The 22,402-nt window shown below is 46.2% G+C and overlaps 1 protein-coding gene across 1 annotated transcript in view; it reads right to left on the bottom strand.

Annotated features, from left to right (window-relative positions):
- Nucleotides 1-19,981, bottom strand: part of CACNG4 (calcium voltage-gated channel auxiliary subunit gamma 4) — a 37,634-nt gene extending 17,653 nt beyond the window's left edge. Inside the window, exon 1 of the mRNA XM_035558805.2 lies at nt 19,759-19,981. Coding sequence (XP_035414698.1) covers nt 19,759-19,981 — 223 coding nt within the window. The remainder of the gene's footprint in view (nt 1-19,758) is intronic.
- Nucleotides 19,982-22,402: the final 2,421 nt, after the last annotated feature.

Here is a 22,402-nt window from a genome sequence, read left to right on the forward strand (position 1 = left end):
CCCTGCATGGCTCTGCGCGGGCACCGCTGAGGTTGGGGCTCAGTAGTGCTGCCAAAGGGGCGGGCAGGCGCAAAGCCAGGGCCTGATGAAAATTAAGAGCCTGAAACATAATTCCCAGGATTGTTTTAAATACTTACAGTTAACAAATGACCCAATAAATAAAAATGGAGATGGCTACCAAGTAGGTCTGTTTAAATGAACACAAGCAGAAGACATTTGATTTGGATCCTGCACCTGAAACTTTCTATTTCCTAATGCAAGTGAAACAGTGACAAATAAAAATGAGACTGCAAAAGCAGCATGACCTCTTAAAGCTTTAATTATTCATTAGAACTGTTTTCTCTTCTGCTGAGACTGAGCAACACATTTAAGTGGATTTCTCTCAGGTTTGTGGAAGATGTAACTTCCTTGTTACACTGGCTAATAAATACCACTAAGCACGATGGCCCGACAACATTTGTAGAAACAGCATTTGGGAAAATGTGTGTAATGAATCAGAAGTGCCTTAATCTAGTCAGTCTTGAAAAGCGAAGCATATCATGCAAAATTACAATGCACTAAAGCACAGATGCATGAATATTTTATTGTCAAGAATTCTGAGTTTCCGTTCTTCCCTCTTTCAGTACTTCAGTCTGCATTTTACTATGCGACGTCTCTACCTGTATTGGGGAAGGATAATGGTGGGAGTAGCTCTGGGCAAGCCAATCTGGGATCTCAGACTGGATTTTAAACAATGTATTGGAAAGTCCCAGCCACTATCAGCATCAGGCATGTCTCCCATTGTAATTGGAAATGCTTACAGCTGTTTGTGTCCTAGGATGGCAGGGAAGTGACTGGGAAGGTTCACAGCTGGGAGGAGAAAACTGGGGTTTTCCTTTTGCTGGGAAGAATTATCAACAGGCAGGTGCCCCGCATGCCTGGCCACTAGGCTGCTGTGCTACCTGGCTCCACCACAACCCTCCTTCTCCCTCCTAGCACCTCAAAGGTATGGAACATCCACCAGAAACCACTAGGTAGGGCTGATTGTTAATTAGACTTGAATTTCTAAGCATTGCACCTGTGAGAATTAGAGCCTGCCCTATTACTACAGCATCTCAGGGACTGTGTTTCCTCCTGAGATTTGAAAGCAGGAGCAGACCAGCTTCTCACCACCTTGGTGAGCTCTCCCAAGAGGTACTGTAGCGGCTCTGGCCGCCTGGGAACTGAGCCACGCTCAGGGAGGGATTTACAGCTCCTCTTCCCTTCAGACACCCATCTGGCGTGACGCAGGGCTGAGCTGCACAGCAGCCATACGGGCACTCAGGGTCCCCATGATAAGCCCCCTAGCAGCTTGTGTCCCCTTCCCTGCAGTTGTCCTGGCAGAGAGGTGCAGGCAACCGAAGGGCAGTTTTCCAACGCTCGCATCTCTTATTGGGGCTTCATTCTGGTTCTTACTCAATCTTAAAGCTCAGTGATACGTTGCCAATGTATTTTTGCCAAGGAGACAAAAATATGTCTCCTCTTCCCACTCCTGCAGCCTGTGAGAAATCTTGGTTGTGTGCAAAGAGATGTAGATATGTGTATAAATGTGTATTTGGGGGGGGAAGTTTCAGGTAATTTATTTTCCCATTGAAAGTTTGCCTTGTAGCCATGGAAGAACTGTTTTCCCCATGTGTAAATTTGGGTAAAAAACCCTTACTTTGAGCTGAGCAGAAATGGCAGCAGGTGCAATGGAACTGGGAGACTGAAGCTTTGTCTTCCCATCAGCAAACCTTTAACTGCTCCACGTCCCAGGTTCTCCTTTCTAGTATGTAGGCATGATGGTTTATAAGTAATTCGGGGATTTCTGGGCCAAAGAGTCCTGTATTATCAAAGTTGTCTAATAGTGGACAAAGAAGAGAGGCATAATCCTTTCAAGGTGGGACTCTTTCTTTTCAAAAAGTGCTTGAATATCCCCAGGGGCCAGAGATATCCCAAGTATTTAACATGTTAACATAAATCAGATTTTAATTAATCGGGACTTCCCCACACAGCCATGGTTTGGGATTCTGGCTTTGCTCTCTGGATGGTTTGGGCACTTTAAAAGCACTTGGCACGGAGAGGGGTGATAGGAGTCTTTTTTCTAAGCTCCACAACAACTTTGTAAACTACGTGCTCCAGAAAGGTTTCTTTTTCCTCTTTCCCCTCCCTTTTCCCCCAAACCTTGCATGACTTCAAGGCATCAAATGTTAATGAAAGTTTGCCAGGCTTCAAGGTCTGTGAAATGGAAGTTAAAAATTCTGCGCCATAGGATGGCTCTAAAAATACTTGGCGTGTCGAAATATCAGCTCCAGCAGCTCTCCTGTACTGCAGCGCTGCCGACGCATCAGGTCTTTCTCTCCTAAGCTCTCAGAGACTCGTCCTGGTGATTATAGATCACTAATGAGCCACGGAGTGGATTTGCCAGGCTGTGGGCCTGCAAAGCCTCCTGGAGGGCGAGGATCTGGAGGTGTCATTTAACTCTAAAGCCAGTGAGCCCCTGGGGACACATGCCATCCAGGTGATTCCCAAAGTGATGACCATCCCCTAGAATGGGCTCCAAACCCCGGCCTTGTGGGTTCGTAGGGTCAGATGCCATCTCAATCTGGGTCTGGCTCCTGAGCTCAGCTCTTTGCTGTTGTTTATTGTGCAGGGCACCTGGGTTTGTAAGCTGGGCATCTACCTTTTACTGCATAGCAACACCTACATCTCTCTGAGGATCTGCTCTGAAGCCCTGTGGAGCAGAGGAGCCATGCTGCCTGGAGATGTGAACGCTCTGCCGCACACAGCTCCGTGTGCCTCGGGCGATTTGAGCTTACGCATCCTGCGACCCGGAGAATTTCTTGCTCTGCAGGTGTAACTCCCCTGGCTTCCAAGGGGCCCAGTAGAGATACCACTGTCCCTGTGCAGTTTAAAGGTGTGGGTTTTTCTTTGTTTTTTTTTTTTTTTCTTCCTTTTTCCCTAGCAGTGCTCTTGCGGGTGGAAACCTGGGAGCTGCTTTCCCCCAGCGCAGCCTCCTTTCCAGCAAGGCGCTTTCTCCCCGTGAAGCAAATGATGCTCCAGAGCGCAACGATCTGGATCGTGACTTCAAGTGCGATCCTGACTGTGTGGCAGTGCCTGAACCGTTCCCATCACAGGAGAAGCCACAGGGGGCTGTGACTCAGCCGCGCCTGAGTCACGCGTCCCCATCCCGCCGTGCTCCCGGGGGACCATGCTTCGCCTCCACCCGTGCCTCCGTCGGCAATGAACCACGGCTCAGGCCTCGGCGAGGTGGATGGGCCCCAGACCGTGGCCGTTCCTTGCTGGTCTGTGCTGGGATTGGGGACAGGGACAGCAAGAGCATGTCCCTGGGTTGTGGAACCGCACCCACAGGGGGATTTGGCGCAGGAGTGTGCACAAGTTTGGCACGGGCAGGCTGCCTGGTCACACGCTAGCCCCGTGTAAGTGCAATCTGAGCCAGGCGCAGGCTGCTGTTTCCCAGAAAGTTATTAGAAATAATTCATGTACGTGTGAGCTAAAATTCTGCTTAAAAATCACTCCCTGCCTTCAAAGGTAAAACCTGCAATACTTGCAGTTGATGATAGTGAGTTTCATTTTCCTAGGTTCTTGCCAGCTGCTAAGGTAAGCTTAGATCCTCCTTCAGCATTTCCTCGCCGTAAGGATCTTTCCTCAAGCAAATCTCTCTGTGCCTGGAGCTGGCAGCAGCGGCTGCATGTGTGAGTGCTGTGAAGAACCTGCCCCTTGGATCAGCCCAGGTAAAGTCCTGTCCCAAACCCTGAGACATGTGGCATTTCTTAAGTAAAAGTAATAAACCTTCTTCTCTGCAGGGTTTTGAAATAAATTTGTAAATACTGAATTAATTCCATCTGTCAGTATGAAGTGACGTTTTGGAAATCTAAAAGGTGCAGGTTTGTGCGCATTAACTGTGTGAGCTAAAGCACAAAAGGAAAATGCTTTTTCATCCTTATGAGGTTCTGTAAATTGTATTCTATTCTTAGGAGAGTAAACATAATGTTTAAAAAAAATAATATAGTAATTTAAACCTTGCAGGAAAAGTTGCAGGAGCAATGGGAACCTCTCAAATGATAAATGTATGAATTTATTCCACTGCCACTGTGGGGTTTTAAATTAGTTTTATTTTTCTTTTATTTCTTCTGGTTGACAAGTTATGTGGTGTTGCTATCCAGTTACAATATTTCTAGATAAGAAAATCTTGAAGGTCAAAAATTCTGTTCTTAGTTATTCTTGTATAAGGTAATGTTCTTGTGTTGGTGACAATGCGGTGATCTCATGTCTCCATGGGTACCTGAATCATGCAGAAATCTGTCTAACAGCAGAGTTCTTCATGCCTATGCCCTCCCCTTATTTTGTTGTAAACAAAAAAATTAGATATCTATAAGAAAAGCTTCTTGTCTGACACAAATGGACTGGAAGAAACACTTGTCTTAAAGAAAACACATCGTGCCAGTGGTCCAATGGACTGCACCCAAGCATAATTCTGGGTGATGAATTAATTTGTGCTCTGCTGCAACCAGAGAGATTTTTGTCACTAATGCTCCAAAGTGCAACCTGAGTTCAGTGCATTATTAGTGTGAGCTGTAACAGCTGTGCATAGACATCGAAACTGCCAAATTTCAAATAGGCAGCTCTGTCCCCATGGCAGCTTTGACAGGGGGGATGTGCAGCAATCTTGGATGCAGATGTAAAAGGACCAGCAGCAGGAAACTGGAAAACTGTTGAAATCCAGATTATGGGGGAGAAGTGAGAGCAGCATCTGCCCACAGCTGATCCTAGAAGGGTCATGGCAGGGAAGCACAGAAGCACAGTGAAATTAATGCTGGGGGGGAGGGGGGGAGGGGAGGGAAGGGGGGAAAAAAAAAAGACAGCCTTAATTATGCCTTTCCATTTTTCTGCAGGTTCAGTTCAGTGCTCCGATACCTGCTGGATGTGTCTTTCCTTGATAGCTTTGTAACATCTAAAGGAAAGAAAAGAAGATGAAGAGGAAGCAAAGTGTATGTGTCTTGATCGCGACAGGGCTACAGCTCTCTGGATGTTAGCTCTTCCATGTGCTGTAGCAGGGAAGTTTTTGGTCTCTATTAAATCATGTTTTGAGTCAATGGATCATGTACATGAAAGACCTGGAGCAACAGCTTCTAGAGGATGACAACAGGGTTGTGGATCAAGACTTGTGCCTTTCTTTATCGATGGAAGAGAGTCAAGTCTACATTTGTGACTTTTTCCTGAAAGTCTTCATGCAATCTTATTTGAAAGGGGAAAAAAAAAAAAAAAAAAAACACATACAAGAAAGCAGACTCTCCAGGAAGAAGGATCAAGCAATGCAGGCTGTGCATTTTTCTTGATAGCAGGAATTCCTTTTTACTAAAACGTTTCTGACTCCAGTGGTGTGTATCAGCCAGGTAAACCAGAGCCCTCAGCTGGAAGGTTTGGGCCTGCAGTTTCTGGGAGCAGGTCTATGTGGTGGAAATCAGATAAACCAGCTTGTGCACACTGCCTCGCTGTGAGTTAGGACCGTCCTTGCATTTCGCTGTTGTACAATCAATTTGCAGAATAAAATCCTTTCTTTTACAGAGTCAGGGGGCTTAATTCAACCCTGGCATAAATGGGCAGATAACAATGGGCCTAGCTCAGCTTGGATGTTGCTCTAGTTAATTAAAAAGAGTAGCATCGGGGGCTGAACTTGGCATGGAGTGTTTAAGTGACTGGCTTCAGAGGCAGGGAAGAAAAAGCCTTGCTTAGCTCTCTGCAGCCCGCTCTTCAAATGCAAATTAACCTGTCAACATCTGTATGTAGCCACCCAGGACAGCTGCAGAAAGGAGCTCCCAGCACCCAGGAGAAGGGCTGGAAATGTTTAGTTCCAAACAGCTATTTTCTAAAATAATTTCTAGTAAATAAGAATACATTTGAAGTGGTAAACGGAGCATCTGCTACATGCAACGAATGGAGGACAGCATGTGAAAAGAAACATATGTCAAGTATGCACTTCAGATGCATTGACTGCTTGCCTCCAAAACAGAGAGAGCTTAACCATATTTGCAGCAAACACGGAGTAAAAATTACTGCTGCAACCAAAAGAAGAGCCTCAATAACTGCAGAATTTTCCCTTGCTGGAGGAGAGAATTTCACTGTAGTGCAGCCGCTGCCAGGCGTCTTTTCGTGAGAGACACAGCAGGAATGCCAAACCCAGGCGGCTTTTGTTTGGAGCAAACAGCATCCCTCTACCCGTACGTTTAGAAACTCAGCAAACCAAGCCAGGGCTGGAGCCCAATCACACCAGATTTGGCTCACAGAAGATAAGAAAACAGCCCTGTGCTTTTCTGAAGCCTCTTATATGGCAGAGGAGACTGACATCCTTACTCCGACTGATTCAGCAGCGTCTTCAGTAGGAGGTGAGTTCTGTGTCGGTGTCGTGGGCAGGGGTGTGCTCGTGGCGCAGCCTGTGTCTGTGTCTGCAACACACAGCGACCCAGGGCAACGGCATTTCAGTAACTCCTTGAGCCCCATATCCTCAGGCAAAATCTTCACTGTCTTCACTGAGGCTCTTGCTTACAAAACAAATACAGGGAAAGGCCCCGCTAGCAGGCAAGAGAAGGAAAGGCTGGATTTCAGCTTGAAAAGGTGCGACTTTTTTTTAGGAAGCAGCATGCAGGGAGATCTCACTCTTTCAGCGTAACAGGCCATAGGAAGCCCTGCCCAGCTGGCTGACACCTCCTTTTAGTGAGGGGAATCTCTCCACCATGCCAGGGGCGTGCTGCTGCTTTTGGCCCTGGGCTCTGCAATCTCCTAGCTCCACTTAGGAGAGATGGAAACCAGAGGGGAAACAAACCATGAGCAGCTTCTGCAGAAATCACGTTGCTACGATGATGTGGTATAATTAAACAGGAGTCAGAAACCCCACCTTCATAAAAACCCACACGAAGGAGCTTGTGCCAACACTTCTACTCATCTGCAGGTTTTTAGCCTGAATCAGAGCTGAGCAAATAATGAAGATATTTGACAGTATGGGTCTTCATCCTAATCACCTCAGCATGCCGTGGCATCGTACAAATGAACACAAACCAAGGGATGGGCAGTGGAAATGGAAGAGAAACACCTCTGGAAAATCTAGAAACCCAACAGACACAACTGCTGCTCCCAGGGAGAAACTCAGGATGCAGACAGCACTTCCTACCCATCAGCAGCACCATCACCTCTTTGCTGGGTTTTGCTTCGATATTTTCAACCTCCAACCCTGGGAGCTGCAATTATAGAAATGAAAACCCTCTGCTGTAGCTGTGGTGAACGGCCACAGCCCAGCAGTGGAGCCGGGCTCTTAATCCCCTTGGCCTGTGGAGCGGCACAGTGTGCTGCCGAGTGCGTGTCCACCATGGCAACAGTGGAGGAGCTCCAAGAATGCAATTTCCACCATGCCCCTGGGCCTTGCCTTGACATCTTCATTGTTCTGCAATGAAATAAATAAATAACACTCCAAGGGTAGCATAAAGGCAGCGCGAAATATGGAGAACTATAGAATGGGGTTACCTAATGGTTAATTTAGGAAGGAACATAGCATTAAAAACGTACGAGGGTGGCTACATATTGATGCCGTATAAATATTTAAAGGGATGCCTCTTATAAGGGCAGCATTCCAACCTACACCTAAAATAATGTGTGCAAAGGAAAATTAAAAGAATATTTCACCATTTGGACTTGTTTATCTGCCTCTGAAAGGCTTTTTCAGTCCAGCTACTAAACATTAGTATGGGAAAGGACATCAGACAAAACTCATTTTTGGTGTGATTCTCCCAAAGTCAGCAGAGTTAAACTGAAGATGATTTTCCTGGCCTTTTAAATAGAGTGTAATTTTCTCCATGGTTAGTTATTAAATGCTATATAGAGAGATTGCTGCTGTTGGAAAGGCTTTCTGGAGAGGTCACCCTGCCCCATGTGGATAACACCGGTGGCAAACCAGGAGGTTTGCAGTTGTTAAGACAGAAGAGTCCCTAGGGACTCTGACCACACCACACACCGCTGCCCGTCCCAAAGCTAAGGGCGTACGTCTGCTGGGAGCTGAGCTATTCCAGCTGGGCATCCACACCACCATTGCAGGAATACTGCCCATAGAAATTGCTTTAAACATTGGAGGGAGCATTGCAAAGGATAGACAAGTGGACGTTAGGGCCTCTCCATCAGAGAGGAAATATTCTCTAAGCATATTTTGTGAGGCTCTCCTGCTGTATGTTGCCATTTGGGGGCTGGTTGGGTTTGTATCCCTTTCACCAGCTGCCCTATGCACTGGTCAAGAAAGGCATTCCCCATGCTTATTTTGGACTCCAATTCCTGTCACCTCGTCTGCATGTGGATCAATGTGAAGGGCGCAAGAACGCCCACCCAAGCACCAACTGCATGTCCTCAAGACATGACAGACATTATCAGGATGGTAAGTCCTAGACCAGAAGGTTCTTATTTCTGACCAAGGAACCAAATTACACAGATGAGCAGGAGCCAAGCCCCCTACAAGGTGACGTAGGCAGCTCCCCATCCAGCACATGCATTTCCAGAGTTGCTCTTTGAAGGCACCTCGCTTTTCTTCTCGCCTACACAGGTTGCACAGCTGACTGCCTGGAAGAAATCAGAAGCTCAAGTTTCAGGCAGCGCAGCACTGAACTTTGTCTGGGTCTTGCATCATCAAGATAAATCTCAGCTAAACACAGGCCAAATCCAGAGAATTATTTAACCATTTTACAAAAAGCCTAACTAGAAAGACTCTTGGGATGATAACAGGGGACCTCATAATTTATGTATGTAGTAACTTCCCACTGGTAAAATTAAAATGCAAAATAGTATCTCTAAACAAAATGGTTAAGCTCTGTCCCTTGGGATAGTTAAAAATTAAATGGGCAAAGCATATAGCAGAGGATCTATTCTTACACTTGTAGCTCTTTGGGCTAGATTGTAGGTATTTTCTCTCTCTCTCATGGCTACAATGCTGAGCTCCAAGAAAGGATTTGTCTGTGTAGTACAGTGAGGCTCAGCAATAATTACCCATTGTGCTATGTGATGAGCCATCCTTTTGGTTCTTCAGTAACCCGTGCACCTGGACTTTAACTAAAACCAAATAATATGCACAGAAAACATTTTTATGTAAGAGGAGGTGAACATCACTAAAAATCAGAGAGTCTTTGTATGGCATGCCAAACTGCTGAAGCGAAAAAATGTCTTCAGTGAAAGGGCTCAGATGTGAGCATGTTTCAGTGCACAGCTCCAGGAAAAAACTCTGATAATAAATGTGAGCTTGTTATCGTTGCTTTTCAGTGGGAAGTAAAGCCGGAAGCAGGGTCGTGCTGGCTAATTGAAGCTTACATTTACATTCAAGCACTGCATTTTAATTATAAACTGGTGACACAAGTGTCACTTAGTTCTTATCCTGTTTTAAGTATGCATATGTATAAGAAATATTTTCAGTTATTAATTTATTCTTGTGATCATGTTCATTATCCTACATTATGTCTATCAGGCACGTGTCTAATGACATGTTTGATGCACGCTAATTCTTATGCCTCTTTTAATACAGGCCTTACATACACATTTTAGGCTGAACACGGTGCCAGTTGGCCACCGAAACAGGTGCACATTAATGCTATAAAATCAGCATTAGTAGCTGCAGACCCATATTCTGGCCAGCTGCAACCACTTGCTCAGCCCTCCCGGGGCACAGCAGCCCTGCCAGAACCAGGGATAACCTGCAGGGGCGGCTACAGCCAGCGCCGCAGCCTGGAGATGCCGGCGGCACGGTCCTGGCTGCCCGGGTCTGGCCCTGATCCCAAACCACACGCCCGTGGTGCAGCTCCTGTGTCGGAGCCTCCTCCCAGCCTGCAAAGTGGAGCAAGTATTGGCTTTGCGCAGCCAGAGCCCTGGTACGACTCTGAATGCAGGTGGAAAATGTCTGGCCTGTTTTTCCTTCTCTGTGGGGTTTTGCTGCTGTGGCCAAAGACTGTCTTCAGCTCGAACACTGCCATTTATATACAGAAATTAAAATAAAGGAAGGAAAAGGTCGTTGGGAATTGGCTACCAAGAGGCAAAAAGTAAGTCATTAAAAATCAGACCAGGACTCCAAGTAAAAACAAGGGGAATATTCCTAGAAGGCAAGTTATGAAGGTAAACCTCTTTCAAAGCTACTGGATGGAACGGGATAGTTACTTTTCTTTTTTCTCCTAATTTTCTACCAAACTATAAAGAGGATTCTATTTTAATAAGCACTACCGTAACGGGACATTGCAAATGAGATGTTTGAATGGCTATAATTAGAAGCAATGCTGTGAAAGCAGCACCTTGCATTACCCCTGAATACTACATGCTTTATTTCAGGTCTTGCATCTTTAAGGATCCCAAAGCACCTCCCAAACTGTCTGCACTTGCCAGCGCTAAAGGCAAGGACGAGAGTACAGCAAAATGTGCACAGCAAAGGAGAAACACACACCGACCTCCAAAGCAAACCTTCAATCTACTGAGGAAAACCGCAGGATGTTTAATCTCATCATTAGCAGACAGCGGCACAGCCTTGGATAAATATTTTTGGAACCCCCTAAGTAACTTAAAAACCAAAATCCTATTGACTCCCAACGTAACGTAAGCTTCAAAGACAAACCTTTGCTGGAAATACGATGAGAGTTCATAAGCCGCACTCTGAAAAGATTCCTCATCATCTCAAAGGATCTTTTGTTGACAGACAAAACCATGTTTTCACAGCGGGCAGAGCTGGGGGGACGCGGAGCAGCTCTGAGCCAAACGTGGGGCAGGCAGCTCCGAAGGCTGAGCCAGCAGGCTCAGCCCCTTGCCAGGTTCACTGGCTTGGGCTCAGCACATGCACACGTGGAGGGGCTTTGGGATCGGGATTTTTTCTTTTTTTCAAAAAAAAAAGCAAAAAAGCAGCACGGCAGTTCTTAGAAAAAAATTATCTAGTGCACTGATAATAGCCATCGCTGATGGCTCAGTGAGCCATAAGATAGGTATATGCAATAAGTCGTATTTTAGATTTGATTATATTTAGGCAATGTACCTCTGGCAAGATCCTATTTCAAGTCATAATTGTGACATGTCATGGTTCCTTTTTAATGCCTTGCAGCAACAATAGATAAGCTATGCCTCTAGGAAGCAAGTAAGACACAATAACAATCCCAACATTATTGAATGCTATACTTTTGGACAGGAGATAATTTTCAGTCATACATATTCTACACCAAATGGCATTATTTAAAACACATAAATGGGAGCAAACTGATCTGAAACCTCTGGCACAGAACTGGCAGAAGCTTAAAACAGTTATTAGCTAATCGGAAAAAAAAAACAACCAATGCGAGTGGCAGTTCCTCACTGACCTGGGTACCCCTCAAGTCAGACGGGGATGCTTGTCGCCTCCGAATATCTTTGAAATATTTGGCAGTAGTGAGCTAATGGGACTGGCTGAGTGAGAAGCATTCAAAGGGCAGAACTGAGTGGCACAATTCCAAAACAGCAATTAAAAGGGGGAATGCTTGGAAAAGAACAGTAAAAGAGGTTAATTCATATCAGTGTCTGGCAATCTGCGCAGGAAATTCTGTCATTCTGTAACGTGCTTCGCCTTTGCCCACCTCTCCGTATTATGACAGCGTACCTGTAACGTGGTGCTCCTTCACACGCCATGGCTGACAAAAAGGGGCTCAGCTCTGTTGAAGAAGAACTGACCATGCTGCTGCTAAGTTCTCCAAGCAGGAGCCTCGTAAACACATGGGAAATGAAGTCAGACAGGGAGAGAAGTGATAACTCCAATCTCTTCCTTTTTGACAAGTATACGATCATACATTTTTATTTTTTTTTCATTGGCAGGAGGGCACAGAGATGCTTGAGAGTTACGGAAATTAAAAATCCTGGATTTCTACCTGGGGCACTATCTACCAATTTTCTATAGGCAGACTCTCGCATTGTTGTTGAAAAGCTAATTTAGAAGGTGCCTTTTTAACAGAAGGAAAGTTAAAACATTTCAGCAAGGAGGGGGGAAAAGAGAAAGAGAACAAAGATGTTCAGACTGCTGGATGCCACGGGAAGGAGGAGGAAGAGGGGCTGGACTATCTGCCAGGCTAAATCAAGAACTGTTTCAATGATTTCACTGCATTTGACCCACAGCTTGCAACAACTGGCAAAAATGCCCCCAGATTTAAAGGGAAATCTAGCTAAAGTGTGCCTGGGCCAGGCTATCCATCCTGCAGGCAGCTTGCCCTGAGGCCTGCTATTTTGAGAGGATAGAGAGGCCACATATCATTAATATTATAATAAATCCCAATATAGGGAGAGTCACAGACTCAAATTTTGCTTTGGTCCCTGGCACCTCTGTGTGCCTTTCCACACAGCAAACCAGCAAACCACCACTCTGAAAGAAAAAACACAAGCCAAAGGCCAGGAAAGAGCCACCTTCCACTCTAGAATATTTAAGGTAAAATAAGCTGATGTACTTTGGGAGTGAAGACAAATAAATAAAGGCAATAACGATCTGGGAGCAGAAGAGGGAGGACAAACTACCTTGTAATTTAGCTGATCAAAATATGCTGAAGAAGTGACATACTTCAGTGCAAGGCAGAAAATAGAGAGAAGCCCTGCATGGCATTAGAGCTGTCTACAGCAAACAACCTTTTGTTCTGAAGTCATAAATGTGTAGCAGCGTCTCAGACATATGGGCAGTTGTGCATTTATCCTGTTTATTTTACTACTCCTGTGCATCCTGCCTTGCCATCTGTTGGTAAGAATTTGGATGCTGAACTGTAAGTCTGCGACATAATAAATACCAGTAAACAGAAATCTAAAATGAAGATCAGCACAAAGTAATGTTTTGAAGCAGGACCAGTTTTTCAGGGTGTCAAAAATGTTAGAAAGTATGATTTATTGCCTGAGATGATTCTTGGCTCAGAAAAGATGGAGCAGCAGGAAAAGGTCCAATTGAAGGGACAGATCTACGATCCCTCCTCTTATATTGGCTTGCTATTGGCATAATTCCACCAGCTTCCTAGAAAGCAGTTTAAATTGACGTAGGTGGAAAACCAGACTTAATCCTGTCCCTCAAGGAAGACATGCTTAAACAAAATGTTGCATGTATAAAACATAAGTTGCAAGCAAAACGCTTCAAAACCAGTTAAACTAGAGCTCACACGCCTTTTCTGAGCTGTGCAGCCCTACTGCCACGTCCCAGTTTCTCCACATCATCCTTCCCCTTTTATTATCAGTATGGGAGGAAAGCGGATGGGAAGAAGGCAGTCATCCTTCCCTGTCAGGGACAGAAAGCTAAAGCAACTGGCCCCAAATCACGCAGGAAATGCAGCAAAGCCCAGCCTCCTCCTCCCTCTCCATTTCCATTTCTGGGATGCAGAAGTCACTGCTCAGCTCCTTCACACACAAACCACACAGCCACCAACTCAATATCTGGGTGCGCAGAGGTATTAATAACAGACTTCAAATTACACTGAGTACATAAGTGCTTTGACTGCGTCAAAAGAATTAAAAAAAGGAGATGAACATGCTAGCCTCTCCTGATATTTTTCCTCTTTTCCCTCTGTTTCTGTAAAGCTATACAGAGCTACGGAATGGAGGTACCAGACATGCACTCCTTCTCCCCTAGCTTTTTAAGGACGTTCACATGTTTTGCACCTGGCAAGACTGTGACCAAAGCTATAGCTTCGACAGCGTGATCTGAGCAGAAGCATTGCAGGCTGACACGACAAATGTGACAGCATCCACTGGAGAAATAATTCCTGCATTGGAATTTTGCGGGAGCAAAACCACATTGTCACATTTGCCTCTTTTACCAGTTGACACTAGAGAGGGCCAGCAGAGCTGCCAGGCAGCAGGGCAAGCCCTGAAGGGGTGCAATGGCCACGAGCTCCTGCCACTATCTAAAATAAGTAATAAAAGCCCACGGCAGAGGGGGTCTGTAAAAGGTAATGGCAGCTGGAAGAAGCCCAAAGATTACATTACATTACATTGCAAAGGTCACTGAGAACCCCAAAATGACTTACTATGGCTCTGACAGATGCTACCACAAATGCCATCTGCCAACCAGATGCAACACGCAGTATGATTACACACAGAGTAAAAAAAGTAGCTACAGCGCACCACAGCCACAGGTATCCAATGCGCGTAGCCCAGCGCATCCGTGACTCTTTGCACATGACATTTCTGAAACTTAGGTAAAGCGACTATTATCCACATTACATCTTGCACAGATGAGAAAGCTTTACAGCTGGATTACAAATACGCTTTCATGGGTTTACAGCCTTCAGGGAGTATCACTAATGCACAGAAAGTCTTTGGGTTCCAAAGACTTTTAGCATTGGGCTAGCTGGCACGCTGAAAGCCACAGAAAAAACCCAAACCCTTCTGTAGCCTGATAGCTCCCTACTGGCTATATAGTAGATCAAGTTCAAGAAAGCAAATTAATTCATTAAAGCGACATATATTCAGTCAATTAGCTTCGGCTCTCTGTTTCATACAGTGTCTCAGGAAGAATGGATGTTTTGTTACATCAATACAGTCATCTGAGATCCTCTGTTACAAATGTTCAAAGAGGTGTAATTAGGAGATGTGTTTTATTTTTTTGAAGAAGAGAATAGCTAATCCCTTAATCCATCTTCTGCTGACAGTTCCTCCAGCAGAAAATTTCTCAGTATTTTAAAATATGTTTTACTACGGACAATATTTTAAAGAGATTGAGCTCTGTTTCCCTAAAGATTGCTCCAAACTCAGAAGCTCTCTCCAGCAAATGGAACACAACAGAAAGAAATTAACCTAAAAAGGCTGTCAAGAATCACTCAATCACTTTCTGACAAAACCCCACTGCTTCAAACACTGTTGAAAAGATGTCGGTGGAGCTCTAAGAATTGCATTTAAAAACAATCAGTGCAGCACGAGCACTTTCTCAGCAGCATGTGTTTTACCAAGGAAACAGAGATGGTATGAGCAGAGAAAGAACGAAAACATGGGCTGAAGCTCAGAAGAGTCCTTCTCTAACGTGTTTAAATTTGTTTTGAAAGATTTTTGGGAAGTAGTTCACCTTTCGGGACCTACGAAGCACATGCAATACATACATACATATATATATATATAACACGCAGTACATATATATATATATATATATATGTGTGTGTATATATGTATATATATCAAGAAACAGGCTCTGGCATACACAGAATGAGTTTCCATGGCAGAGACACCCATTTGTGTATTCTCCACATGCAGCCACTATGTTTCATATTGTGAACACAGGCTCTTATGCCTGCAAAGACTGAGAAGTCCAACCATCTTTGTGCCTGTGGATATAATTTCAAGAGTCTTGACTGATATTAAAGTGATACAAAATTTGCTCATGGACATGTACAACTTTGGAAATAGCATTTGAATATAAAGCCTGCATTGCATTTAGTTTATTATAAACAGTGGTGATGCTACGACTTCCTCGCTTTGCTTTGAGAATACTACAGAATATTCATTCTTTTTGGATGAACCATGAATTTGCAGTACTGATGGATGGCAGGCTTCCTTTATTTGCTTGCCTCAAACATTTGTATAAGCATTTTTATTTTGTTTTCAAGAGTATCCATGGAAGCAGAGCATGCGCGTGCCTCAGTCCCTGTGTTTGTGCACCTTCATCCAAGCCAGAAGACTTGCAAATAATTGTGCAAATGTGCGTTTGTGCAAGTTTTCAAGTTATAAAAGATTCACCGAATCCTTTCTCCTGATTATAGATGTTTCAGCTACCCAGACAGGAAGGACAAACGGTTCCATGTGAATTAAATGTCCAATTTCACCACTTAAAAATAAATGGCAAACAGGGAATACTGAATGCAGTAGACACAATGGGTTCAAAGCAATTCATATTCTGAAGTGTTCAATAAAATACTCTTTGAATAAATTTAAATTACAAGTACATTACTTGATTTCATATCTAGATGTCACGGGGCCTGCAGAGCTCTCTGTTTGAGCAGTCCTATTAACTTCAGCATGATTGTTCATGAAGATAAGCAGTTTCAGTGGATAAAGTGGTGCTTTAAAATCTTTCTTTTTTTTTTTCCTTCTAAGTAAATACTTTAATAGCAGATCCTCCTTATGAGTAAGACTGTGTGAGGCTTACATAGTAGTGCTGGACATTTACCATAGGAATAAGGGCTGCTGGAAAATTATAGTGGTTTAATCCTTCAGGTTAGCTTGACCACAACAGGATTACTCAGAAAACACAGCATCACCCTCCGCTGCATTTGCAAGACTCTGTTCTTCACGTCCTGGACAGTGAGCCACGTGAAATGAGGCTAATTTGCTCTTATTATTATTTGTGGGCTGAGGTGCAGACTTTGGCTGTGGCCAGGATGGATGCATGAGGACTTCACCAGAAACTTCACTCCAGTGAGAATTTGTCTTTAGCCATCAAAACTGCAATTAATGTAGGTCCGGTGTGGCCCCAGAAAACCCAAACCCAACTTTGCCAGAGAACCCCTTGACCATTTTACTGAGCTCCACTGCAAAGACTCGCTTGAATAGCATCTAATTCTGCTGCACGCACATTCATACCAAGAATTACTTTAAACAGTTTCCTACCTAAATAATTACCTTAGCTGTAAGTTTTAAACCCATGCAGAAACACTGCTATTGTTTAAAATCCACTCAATGAGCCTCCTACCTCCACCTTTGACAAACACACTAAAGGAACAAAATTGGGATTGTATAGGCGAGAGTTTGACTAATGTATCATTAATGCTGCTTCTTGAGTGACTAAGCTCCATAGTAGTGCCGGCTACGAGTGCTGAAACATGATTTTGTCCCCACAACAACCGCAGCTCCAAACAAAGCCAATATGCTGGATCCCCAAACTCCATCACTCCAGTCATCGTTACGATGCCAATTTGCTGCAAAGTGTTATCCCAAAGAAAAGAAACAGAAAAATGCCAAGGAACGCCTAGTAATTTGGTTTGAAGGCTATTCTTTTCCTTTCTGTTTCTGCAATTCTGTCTAAAATCTTGGAATTCGGGATACCGAACAGGTGACTGTTCAAACACACAGAACACGGATTGGTTCATGGATATAGTTTAGAAACATTTTAATGGAAATTTTCAACTGACCTGAAATTTACTCTGTGTAATGATTTATTCATTTCAACAGCAATTTAAGAGGCTGTTCAAGATATTTCCAGCCTTTGCACGTGTCTTAAATATGTCTTTTTCGAGGTAAGAGTGAAATGGTGCCTAAGACCACTACAATAAATTAAGTTGGCTTTTATAATTATTATTCCAAAACAACAAAAAAAGAGCTCTAAACATAAGTGTGAAGCCAGACCATTTAATCACATATAAAAATCTATAAGTGAAATTATTTTCTTGCCGTGTCTCCTCAGAGTTGTAACTATTTCTTCACTTTTACTAAAAGACCCATCCACTCAGGACGAGTGGCATTCTGAAACAACCCAGGGGATGGTGCTTTAAATTTGCTTCTAGAAATGGTTAAATTCTTTTGTGAAACAGATGAACTTTTCCGTGTTGAAATCAAGGTCCCACGGCATGAACACTAATATTTTCTTGTATCTGTATATTTTATCTTACAAAGACAGGCCATATGAAAATGTAGCAGAGAACGTAGCCTCTGTTTCTCTTATCTGTGAGCAGACGATGGTTTTCTCAAATTACTCATTCTGAGCACATATTTGACAACTTTGTAATTTGATTAAGAGCACTTGAATTTTGCGAAGAAAAGCTCAATTGATGTTGAGGGGGTCACATGAAACACTTTCTTGTCGCCTGAATTGATGAGGGTTTAAGGTCTCCCTGCACACTGCTGCTAGGCGCAACCTTTCCACAAACACCCCCGCAGATTGAACGTGCTCGGGAAGGCAAAGGCAGTGCCCCAGAGCTCAGAGAGCATCACAGGGCACCGCTTGCAATGCTGCCCATTCCTCAAGACTTCACTGACTTCTCGTTTTATAAAGTTCTGACTTAAGCCCAGTGGAAATCCATGCGAAAACTCCGCTGCTTTCGGCCAAAGCTGCACTTGGTTTCTATGAATGAGGTTCCTAGAGGACCATGCAGAAAGCCTGCTGGCGGTAACCTCCGGGATTTCTCCTGGAGACAGCAGGCCTGGTCCAGCAGAGCATGCCCAGCACCTCCCGCAAGATGCAAACCAACTTATTTTCCGTGAAATGCAGAGCCTGGGGACGCTAGAACAAGCTCAGCGAAGATCACAAGATTTGGTTCAAGTGAAGGATGCTCAGCATCTCTCAGGCTAACTCAGAGGCTCTCAGAGGCAAACCCACATTTTCCAGGTGTCACAAAAGCCCATGCCAAGAGTTACATTTCCTTTAGGCATCACAAAGCCAAGCATTATCATCACCAGAAAAACTTTACATTTTGGTAATTCTTTCTCTCTTCTTTGTCTAAAAACACTTTTGTGTCCTGCAGCTATTCTATATATGCATATTATTACTAGGTAGCAAATGTAGTATTTTAAGAGAAAACTACTTCTTACACAGCAGCCTTGAATGCTTAGGAAAAGGAGAAGATGAGAAGAGATGCGACAATTGGGTGCTCCTGTGATGCCACGGCCTTTTCTGAGAAAAAAGCCCTCAGAATATATCTGCTAGTCCCTCAGCTCCAGCTGGACTCCTCTGGGCTGAGCCATCTGTCAGTTAGAATAAAGCAAGGAACCAGGTCTGTAAAGTTCATGTGCGTTAAGTTGTGCTGATTGAATTAGGTGCGCTGCAGCCGCTGTGCCAGGCGCATTATTGTACCAAGGCAGACTCCGGTGTACCCCCGCCCCACAAGCCCCAAAGCAGCTCAGGGAAAGCCAATAGCTTTTCCTCCCTGTGCTCCCTGTTACCAGCACCGCTCCCTGTTACCAGCACCGCTGGATGAACCCAGCAGTGAGGGGGCTCAGCACCCTGGGCCCCATACCCAGTGCCACGGGGATCTGCCCACGTCCCACGCTCACAGCTCCACGCTCGGCGGGCAGATGTTGCTTCCAATCTGGGCTTTCCTATCAGCCCTGCCAATTCTCTGAACACCCATGTGCTTCTTTGTGCCGGTAGCTACCCGCCACACCTCCTCTACCAGCCCATCTTCAGAGAGCCACGTGTTTGGCCTCTGTGGGGAGCGGGGCATCATTGCCCCCACCTCAGTCTTTTGGCTAACGTTTTGTTCAGTGCCCAACCCTTGGGCCGGGTTAAGTAACCCCGAGCCCACGCTGAAGCACTCAGACAGCAGCAACACCTTCAGACAGGTTCCTGGTATCTCTGAGGGTGGACAGGGAGGAACTTGGGTTCCCGCTGTCCTGCCCAAGAGCTGCGGCTGAGCCCCCAAACCCCTGAAACCAAAGCCCTGGGGGCTCACCAGCCTCGAAGCCTGCAGGACTCAGAACCCCAAAACGCCCCAAATCTTCAGGACCCCCCCGAGCCCCGCAGCCCCCGGGGTCTCTCAGCCGGAAGCTGTTGCTGGGGGGGCGCAGACAGCCGCGGAGCGGGGCCGCCCCCCCGGGGCCAAGCTCCCCGGGGCCGAGCTCCGCATCCCGCCGCCCGGTTCCCATGGCAATCTCGGAGATGCCGGTTGCCACGGCAACGCCATCCTCCTCCTCCTCCTCCTCCTCCTCGGCCGTGTCCGAGGCAGCGGCTCCCGCTCCGGCTCCGGCTGGGCTCTGCCCGAAGACCCCGGGCACGGAGCCGGTCCCCACCCCGCCAAGTCGCTCCCCCCGGGCCGGCCCCGGTACCTTCGAGGCAGCAAATCCTCCAGAGCCCCGAGTGCGTGAGGTCGCCCCTCGCCTTCCTCGGCGGTCCCTGCGCTTCGTCCGCCGTGCTGTTGGTGCCGTTGCAGATGTGCGCGCTGGAGTAGAGCCAGTAGTCGGTGCCGATGGCGATGGCCATGAGGCTGAAGGCGGCGAAGGCGCCCACCGTGGTCAGCAGCATCTGGACGCCACGGTCACACCACCCCATGGTGCTTCATAGTCCCCGGGGGGGGGGGGGCGCACGACACCGCCCGGCAGCAGCACCAGCACCACCACCGGCACCGCTACCACCGGGAGCAGCAGCAGCCGCCGCCCGCGGGAGGCAGCCGAGTCACGGGGCGGGGGGCGGAGGCGGCGGGGGGAGCCTCCTGCCTGCCTCTGCCTGCCTGCCTGCCTGCCCACCGCCCCCCGCCCCGCCACGGGGCCGGGCTCCGCCGCCAGCCGCCCCCCGCCCCGCCCCGGGGGTGGGCAGCGACCGCCCGCCCCCCCCCCCCCCCCCCGGCTCGGGGATGGGGGGCTGGGGGTGCCTGGGGGGTGCCCGGGGGTCGGGGGGCGCGCAGCCCTGGGGACCGCGGGGGGTTGGGGCTAAAGGTGCTGCAGGTGCTGCAGTCCCTCCCCCTCCCCAAGGCACCCCCCTGGTCCGGGGGGCTCAGCCTCGCCGTCCTCCCGCAGCCTCGCTCCGCTGGCAGTTACGCAAGGAGGTTGGAGGCAAGTGGGTGGCTTGCTGGTTTTCTCCTCTTTGGGAGGGGATGGAGAGAAACCAGCACCTGGGAATATTTTCTTTTGGAAAACCAAGGGGAGAAATATCTAAACGTTTTTTTTTTTTTTTAAAAAAAAAAAACCCACGTTATCCTGCCTTCCAACCCTGACTCCCATCACCACGAGCTGACAAGTCAGTCTTGCCTCCACCTCATCCAAGTGACAAGCCAGATGAATGGGAAGCCTTCCTGATCAGCTAATGCGTTTGTGTGGAGGGAATGTGGCAGCACACCAATTTTATGTATATGAATTAGGGAGTGGGAGGACAAGAGCTACAAACCCCGGGAAATACAGCGCTCTTCCCGAGCAGTGCGTGGATGGCTGCAGGTGCTTGTGTGACTCCACCGCTCAGCATACCAACGCAGAGACGCTTTTCAGCTGCTCGTCCTTTTCACAAAAACTGGGAAAGCAAAAAGCAAATACAAATTAAAAGCCGGTCTTTACTTCACAGAGACTCGGCAAGTTGCTCAGACACAAAGCCCATAAACACAGAAATGCTCCAAAGCTAGATGCTAGGTTTAAGCATATAAATTATGCTTTACTTTTCAATTGCAGTTTATAGGTCCAATGGTGCCTTTGCAAAACAACCCTCTAAATTAATGTCTCCATTAGGGATGGAAGAATGAAGGCAGGTAAACTCAAAAGCAGAGCGAAGCCTCGTTCAGAAAGAACGAATCAAGCATTTAAATTTAATGAGGTTCAACAAACTTCTCACTTAAAATATATGTTTGTACCTGTGTGCTTTGGGAGTTTGGACAGAGGGGGAAAATGAGATACTGAAACAGCAGGGGAGAAGCTATTTCCATAGCTTTTAAACCTATTGAGCCTTAGTTAATATTATTTATTTGCATTATGGTATTGCTTATGGCTGGCTCTCCCCGGCGAGGCGCAGCGGAAGGGCTGGGTGAGCTGTAGCCGGGGCAGCATGCCTGCTTGGTGCAGAAATAGCCTCCCGTGCTCCCAGTCCAGACGTGCAAGCAGAGGCAGGATGAAGTGGGGTTGGTCTGGTGGCTTCTCAGCTGCCTCTGCCAACAGAAAGGGGGGATACAACTTGGGGGTTTTCCATGGGCTAGGAGCCACCAGCCCCATGGCACCCATCTTGTGAAGTCCTATGGGTTGTGTGAAATAATAGTACATTAGCAGAAATCATTAAAAAAATCTCTTGTTCCTCTCCCCCTCCCCCAGCACTTTTCCAAAGAAAACTGCTGTTTCCGTTTCTATCACCCTGCAAGAACTCTCAGACTCCTAAAGGGTTACAGAGAAGCATCCAAGACAGGCAATCATTTTCTGCCCAAGCTATCTTCTTTAGTTTAAAAATGTTCTCTATTCTTTTGAAATGCATGAAGTAGATTGTGGGAGAGCTAATATTATATTCCACTACTGAAAGCTGGTGGAGTATTTTACATTGATGTCTGGCTCTAGTGATTTTCTAAGGATTTTGAATTCATTAAATCCAACCATTGAATAATCTCCATTCGTGGCGGAAGGAAGGCAAAAGTGCTTATGCTCCTCAATAGCAAAAAAGCATGTAGTCTTTTCTTAAATGTGAAAGCTATCTGACCCACTATATGTAGTAAAGGTTGCCTGTCATGAAACCTTTGATTTGCAGACTTTGCTTGTGATACAGCCTTATAATACTGCTGTTGAATTTAGCAGTAAAACAGCCTTGGCAGGGTGTTTTGCACTGCAGCAGAATCCTCCATCCTCAATCAGAATTAAGACCCAATTGTTCTAAGCTCAGAACAGACACAGAAACTCACGGCAAGGAGAAGAGAAAGCCCCATGTCTTCTTTCTGTAATTTCACCCTCCTCCCCCCAGACTTTGCGGTGCAAGGTCATGTGTCCAAACCCAGAAATACATACATATACA

The sequence above is a fragment of the Cygnus atratus genome, chromosome 18 (assembly GCF_013377495.2).
Source record: "Cygnus atratus isolate AKBS03 ecotype Queensland, Australia chromosome 18, CAtr_DNAZoo_HiC_assembly, whole genome shotgun sequence".
NCBI lineage: Eukaryota > Metazoa > Chordata > Aves > Anseriformes > Anatidae > Cygnus > Cygnus atratus.